The sequence below is a fragment of the Manacus vitellinus genome, unplaced genomic scaffold (assembly GCF_001715985.3).
Source record: "Manacus vitellinus isolate BGI_N305 unplaced genomic scaffold, ASM171598v3 scaffold_114_pilon, whole genome shotgun sequence".
Lineage (NCBI taxonomy): Eukaryota > Metazoa > Chordata > Aves > Passeriformes > Pipridae > Manacus > Manacus vitellinus.
The window spans coordinates 491,140-498,430 of record NW_021938861.1 but is presented as its reverse complement, the minus strand read 5'-3'; the positions used below and the strand labels follow the sequence as shown (position 1 = coordinate 498,430).

Here is a 7,291-nt window from a genome sequence, read left to right as displayed (position 1 = left end):
GTTGCGAGCACAGGAAGGCTGTGAGCAGGGGTGTCCCTGGCTCCCTCCTTGTGGAGAGAGGCACGAGGCAGTGAGCAGAGCCTCTTCCCAAAGGTCCTGCCCTGCCCACGTCACTCCAAGCCACGAAATAACTCCCCTGTGCCAGCCCTGCTGCTCAGTCCCCTCAGGGCTTCTCCAGCACAGGGTGGGGAGGGGGATTTGGGGCGTCAGAACCACGGAATCAACTTTGCTGCATCGGAGCCCAAGCACCTCCCGGGGAGCAGACGGCAGCCTGGCTGCCGGGATCCCCCAGCTCCCGGGACTGCAGGAGGTGGGGCAGAGGGAGCAAAGTCCAGAGGCTGCTCAGGGACTCTGGCACCAGTCCCGGGCGGCTCACGGGACTCGGAGCTGCCGGGAAGGGAAAGCCCAGATGCTCACACCACGCAGAGCGCCCGGAGAGAGGCGAGTCCCAAGGTCTTCAGCGCTGGAGTAGCGGGGCAGGACGGCCCCTTTTCCTTTGGGAAGCTGGCTGAGAACACATCGGCTGAGCTGTGGCTGTCGGACAGGCAGGAAGGGAGAGGAGGAACACCGACTGACTGCCCAGGAGGTGCGAGGAGCCCCCATGTCCCGGTGCCGGTCCGTGTGCGCTGCCGGGGTCACCCTCGCACCACCGCTGGGGCCGGGAGGAGGAGGAGAGGAGGAGGAGGGAGGCTGGGAGGAAGGGGAGGAGCACCAGGCCGCCCTGCTGGCTGCAGTTCGAGCTGCTCAGACCCCCTTCACAACTTCTGGATCTTCTCGGCGATAACGATGGGGTTTTCCTTGCGGATCTTCTCGGCAGCCTCTGCCTTGTAGTCGTAGGGGCAGGCGTGCATGTCGGAGTACCGGTGGATGGCACAGAACAGGTTCCCGCAGCGGCAGTCGAAGCCTGAGGGCAGGAAGAGCACAAACAAAGCCACATCAGGCCCCGTCCAGCCGGGCAGGAAGGCGGCAGGGCCCCCCCAGCTCCTTCCTGCCAGGCCAGGAAACGCCAGCAGTGCACACAGGGGAGGGAGGGGGTCACTGTCCCCCCCAGGCCAAAGGGACTCGGTGTGGGGGAAGAACACGGGTGGCTCTTTGCCTTCCCCTGGCTCAGCAGCTCCTCGTGCTCTGGGCAGCCCCAGCTGTCACAGCTCCCAGAGCAGCTGCTCTCTGTGTTCCCCGGGGGGACCACAAGGGACATGCCAGGCACTGCAGTGCCAGATTGCTAATCCAGGCCAGGCTCCCCAGGCAGCCCGAGCTGGAGCTGAGCCCTCGGAGCCAGCCCAGCTCCCCAGGGTCACACAGCAGCATCTGCACTGACCAGCAGTGAGCAGCAGGGCAGTCACCACACTGGGATCACTTTTGAGCTATTTGGGCTTCAAAATTCCTAATTTAGTCACTTCACTGGGGGACAATGCTGCCTCCATCAACACAGCACACTGGGAAACTCAGGCAGGGAGCAGGGATGTGCTGCAGGACAGCAGGGAATCGTGCTGGCAGGGAATCCTGCTCTGTCCCTTCTCATCTTTCCAACCACAGCCCACAAACACCTTGCTCCGAGGTGCCAGTTTACTCCTGTTGGAGAAAACTAATTTTATCCTAAATAATGCCCTGAATACACAAGACTTCTCTGCAAGCTGAATCCTAAAGGAGGAAAGTTCTCACAGTTTGAAGTTCTTAAGGAAACACTCATCCAGGAAAACCATCCTCCCTGCAGATCCAAAGGCTGGGCACAGACTACCCTGCCCAGTTCCAGGTTTATAAACCCACACTGATTCTAGGACAGCACCCTCGGATCTCCAGGCAAGCTCAGGTTCAAACTTCCCAGCCCAGACTGTGCCAAAGCCTCTTACATCCAAGAAAACAGCCAGTCCCTGGCTGCTGGATGCACTGCAGAAGCTCCAGAGGTGAGTGCTCTGCTGGGCCAGCGTGACCTGCACAGCTCCCGAGTTAACTTTTTCCAGGGAAGCACTAAATGCCAGAGATAATTTAGGGGAATGATGTTTTTATGAACAGACCACAGCCAAATTAATTGCTTCACTTTCCAGGGGCAGTTTTCCCATCGATAGCACTGACACCATCCCCGCACCGCCCTCTCCAGCTTTACAGGCTGGATGCCCAGAGCCATCCTGCTCTCAGGAAGCCAACAGTGGAAATCAAGCAGCATTAACAACTGGGGTGAGTCTTGGAGAGGGATTTTCCATTTGGATCCAGCTCGTTCCATGTCCCTATTACGAAAGCTTTACCGCAGACCTGAACAGGAGCCCACTCCGACCCGCTCTGCCTTCGCTCTCCGGCAGCTTTTGCCAAGCAGCAGGACCAACCCGAGAGGTGCTGCTGCCTCCAGTTCTGCCATCCTGCATCCCAAGGCTGCCAGGACCCCGGCAGGGAGTGGGATGTTCCCCAGGCTGCTCCCTCAGCCGGCGCTGCTGCGGGTCAGAGCTCTCCTCCCAGCCCCCGGCAGCACCTCGGCTCGGGGATGGGTTTGTGGGGAACCTCCAGCCACTGCCCCTCTGAACCACCAGAGCACGAACAGAGCTGCCCCCAGGGCTCTCACACCACACTGCTGAGGCCACAGCCAGGTTTGCCCGGGGCCAGGGACTCACCAGTCAGCCCGATCTTCTTCCGGCAGGTGAAGCAGCGATTCTTCTTGGGTTTGGGTTTCTCCGCAGCGGCCTTGCCCTCAGCTGTGTTCTGGGATATCTCAAGCAGGGTACCTGAAACAGAGGCAAGAGTTTTGCTGCCCTTCTTGATAAAACCAAGCATTTGTTTTACTGCAGGAGGTGCTCGAGGCTCTAACTAAATTCTGGGTCTCTGCCAGACCCTCTGTGTGCACATTGCCCTGGCTGACAGACCCCAGACTGGGAGATCTGCCTCGTTCCACAGAGATCTTACACCTCACACAGCCTCACATTTTCTATTTCAAATGCCTTAAATCCAAGGCTGGAGTGGCCACTGGACAGTCACTACAGCTCAGCTGCTGTACAACAACACTACTGTCAGCTGAGCCCACAGATAATCTTGGCAGGGAAAAAAAACAGTTAACCCCTTGTAAGTACTACTAATTATTTTTGCTGGCTCTTATGTAAGTGTTCCCCATATGTAGGTCTCAGAATGCTTTACACAGATATCCATCACTGCCTCTAATCTACCAAAGGGAAAACTGAGCTCTGAAAGCCAGATTGTTAAAGGTCACTGATGCTTAGCAGGATTTCCTCCAGTACCTAAGCAGGTTAGAGAAGTCAACAGGAGGGAGGAGCTCTGGCTGCAAACAGATACACACCTGCAGTGCAGGCTGCTCTGAGGAGACAAAACAGTCAGAGACAGCTTTGTGGAGCTGACCCTAAACAGCTTCCTAAAAACCACAGAGTCAGAAGAAAGGGGCAGGCTCTCCCAAGCCTGTTTCCCCACACAGTCTCTCACCTCTCTGTTGTAAATTGTCTCCTGGGCTTGCAGGCCAGGGATTACCAAACCCAAAATGCACAGTCATGTGCAGTGACTAGAGCCAGTTTTTTTAGCAACTAACAGCTCCTGGGATTTTTTTTAGCTTTCAGTACAAGCTGTCAGCTGAACCAAAGGAGGGTGTCTCTGCAGAATCACCTGGTTATGGCATCAGCTGGAGGATGTACCCGCTGGGCAGTGCCCCCTGTGCTCCCCAGTCCCTTCGGGGGGGAAACACCCCCTCGAGGGACAGGTACCCCCACCACAGGGGTGACACCAACCAGGCACTGTCACAAACACGTCCCCTCTCTCCCATAACTCTGGTGGATCCCTGTCCCTCCCTCCCTCAGAGCTGGCAGGGGAGTGCTGCCAGCGACAGGCCGTGGGCCGCTCTGGGCTCGCTGCCATTCCCCGGGAGAGGCGTCATGGAAGATTATCCTCCTGCCAGCGACAGGGTTGGCAGCTCCTCAGCCTGCCCTGGGGCACAGCATTTGCTCTCCTGTCTCACAGAGGAGCTGTCTCCTCCTCAGCTCTCTCTCCAGGTGTGTGAGGGGATGCCTGTCCCCTGGGGTCAGTGGCCAGCGCTGCTCAAACCAACTCTGAGATTTGTGTCACTGACACTTGTGCAAAGGCCAAACCGACCTGATGAGGAAGGTGCTGATGAGGCTTCTTCTGTCTTGCTGAACTCCTCTGTCTCAGTGCTGGTTTCCTCTCTGGATATGCTCATGGCTGTCATCTGATGGGTCACAGGAGTCTGAGCACTGGGAGCATTTGCAGCGAACGAACAAAGAGCAAACACAAGGGTTTTCCTTTGATGAACAGTTATGTGGGAGAGACCTCCAGCCCATAAAGTTAATTTCCTTATATTCAGAAGTAGGTCAGGAGTACAGCAGACCTGAGATTTGGGATTGCCCTAGAGATCTGGGATCAAAGTTCTTTACAGGCAGACATGGAATGAACCTGTGATGATTTCAGTTTCCTTTTGTACCCAATTATATCTCACAGCCAAGGCTACAGCTCCAAACAAGTCCAGGAACAGGGCAACAGAGTTATGAGTCAGGACTGTAACGTGACAGAGCTCAGTGCAGCTCTAACATCCTCCCCATCAAACGTGCCCAAGATCTCTAATCCTGCTGTCACAGCTTCCAGACTGGGTCACCAGCAGGTGCTTTCACTTGAAATCCTGAAATATCCCGAGCTGGAAGGGACCAAGTTCATCATCAAGTTCAGCTCCTGGTTCTGCACAGGACAACCCCAAAAATCCCACCACTAAGGACTGAGTAGAAACAGAACAGCTGAACACAGGCAGTGACAGAGCAGCTGCACTGGCTCCAAGGGAACCAAGATACCACTTGATTCACTACCAACCCCCTGGCACCTCACTCTACACATCATCATCATCATCATCTTCATCAGGGACATCTCAATCTTCCAGACAAACCAGGGTCACAGTGAGGAGTTTGACCCAGCCCATGTACCCCTTGGCCATGTGACAGGTGACACCCTGTGCCCCGTGGGCCAGAGCTGGATTTTAGCAGGGCTGTAGATCCCCTGCCCCCAGACTATGCCCCTACCTGGCTTTTGCATCCTCAGGTGTGGAGTCTCCCTCTGCAATTGCTTCAGAAGCCATGGGGCTGCTGCTGGGACCACTGGGAGCTACAAGACAAGACCAGTCTTGGTAAAGCCTTTGAAAAACGCCAGCAAGTTCCTCGTGTGCTTGACAGGCAAGGGGAAAGCAGGAGGAGTGTTCAGCAGTCCTTAAGCTCCTGCTCCCTCCTGGAGCTGGGAGAGCACACCCCAGCTGGGATCATTCCCATATCTCTATTCCTACACCCTCCCCTCCGAATTTGTGCCCAGGTCTCTGTGGGGGTAACACATCAGGGCAGTCTGGACCTTGAACCAACATCACTCTGCAGCTTCTCTGAGGTGGAAGAACCAGATCCTCTCCCAGCTTCAGCAGACACAGGTTGGTTTGTGTCAGCTGAGGGTCTAAGTTGGGGGGTCTAAGAAAACTCTCTGCCAGGAAAAGCCGTGTTCCTGATGCATATTTTGGGGGGGATAACTCAAGGAAAGCCACAATTGCACTCAGGAACAAACTGTGGAAGAGCTCTGGGAAGAATTTCTCACTGTGCAAAGCCTGTTCATGGAGCATCTGCACAAACTCCCAGCAAAAAAAGCCCCACAACCCTGCTCACAATGGGGAGAGCATCTTCTTTCTGCTCCCAGCTCTGGGATGTACCAGGAAACAAACTTTTTAGGACATGGATTTTGGTTGTCAACACTGTTAAGGTAAGAAAATTATACAAACCAAGTAGGCCCAGTTCTTCCCAAATAAAATGTCATTGTGGGGATGTATGGGGTTCCCAGCAGTCAGCACATAACTCAGGGAGCAGGGAACAGCTAAAACTGGGGTCACCCTTAGCACAGGTGAAGTTATACAGTTTGCTGGAAGGGGCTGACTGGGAGAGGGCTTCACAAACTGGTGGGACCGGGAAGGAAACAACTGCCCCCCTTACAGGGAACACAAGTGCTCAAGGGTCCTTGATTTAGAGCCTTGGGTCTCCATGGAAAGGGACAGACATGGCTTTTCTAGGAGGGGGTGAACCTGCTGGTGGCCAGTAGCAGTTGCTGAACAGAGTTTGCATCCAAATCCCCATTTTAAGGCAGATTTCTCAGGAAAAAACCCTCTACCTGGGGGGCTTATCCGGTCACTGCTCTGCTGCCTCTGCAGGAACTCCTTGTAGCACACGGAGCACATCCCGTTGGTGCGGGGGCTGCCATAGAACCCGCAGCCCGTGGTGCACAGCAGGGGCACCTGGGTCTGGTTCGTCTCCTGAGCCATCCTCGCCCCTCCAAGCTGCAACCAGGAATAAAACCGGGACAGCTGTGAGGGCCATTGTTCGCTGCAGCTGCTCAGGAAGGAGCACAAAGGATCCCGAGAGAGCCCAGTTCCTGCACGTGCACCACAGCACAACCCCAGGCCCTCCAACACAGGGCACTCGGGGCTCCCAAAACCCGTGTCCTGGGGCCCTGGGCCACCCAGAGCTGCCAGGAGCTGCCCAGAGCCAGCCTGGAAAGCCCGACAGGAACTGGCTCCTGGTTCTCCCTCCTGCCCCACGAGGCTCCCGAAATTCCTGGGGACAGACAAGCACATCAGACCTGACCAGTCCCCTCTCCATCAGCACAAGAAGTGCCACCATAGCACTGCTAACGACCCTGGGAGCACCTACATGGAGCTGCCCCTCAAGCTCCCAGTCAGTCACATTTTGGGTTTCATTTCGAGCCTGTCTCAGTTTTTCAATTCTCAGGAGGATGACGCAAGCGATGCAAAAAGAACCCACTGACATACGTGGGTAAGGGGAACGTGAGCGTGGTTAGGCTGGAAATAAGGATGAGGGTTTCTTTCCAGCAGCAAGATGTGATTCAGGAACACCTTCCCAAGGAACAGCTGACACAGTGAAACCTAATTTTAAATTTAATAATAATTCCTCTCTGGATCGCGCACAACCCCAGGAACTCGCCCCTTCCAGCCACACACGATGGAGCATTTACAGGGCCAAACCCACCGCAGGGCTCCAAATGAGAACCATGAGGAGCAAACAAAAACCACACACCATCCCAATGCGTGTGTGGACAACGTGGCTGTGGCCGGTCCGGCTGTGACACGGGACAGGGGGGGAGGATGTGAACAGGACCGGCTCGGGCACAAAGCGCTGGCACCGCGAGCCCCCAGCAGCGCTGCCTTTGTGGGGCGCACAAAGTCCCCACCACCTCCCAGCCCTTCCTTCCCCGCTCCTACAGAACTCGCTCCCTTTACTCCGAGGGGAATAAACAAGAGGAACGCGAAATCATT

General features: G+C 55.7%; 1 protein-coding gene across 1 annotated transcript; it reads right to left on the bottom strand.

Annotated features, from left to right (window-relative positions):
- LOC103755422 (AN1-type zinc finger protein 5) lies at positions 1-6,300 on the bottom strand. Its single transcript, XM_029965651.1, has 5 exons — positions 6,130-6,300; positions 5,013-5,094; positions 4,081-4,199; positions 2,604-2,714; positions 1-904 (listed from the first exon to the last, which is right to left on the bottom strand). Exons 1-5 carry the CDS (start codon positions 6,278-6,280, stop codon positions 756-758), a joined length of 612 nt encoding a protein of 203 aa, XP_029821511.1. The 5' UTR covers positions 6,281-6,300; the 3' UTR covers positions 1-755.
- Positions 6,301-7,291: the final 991 nt, after the last annotated feature.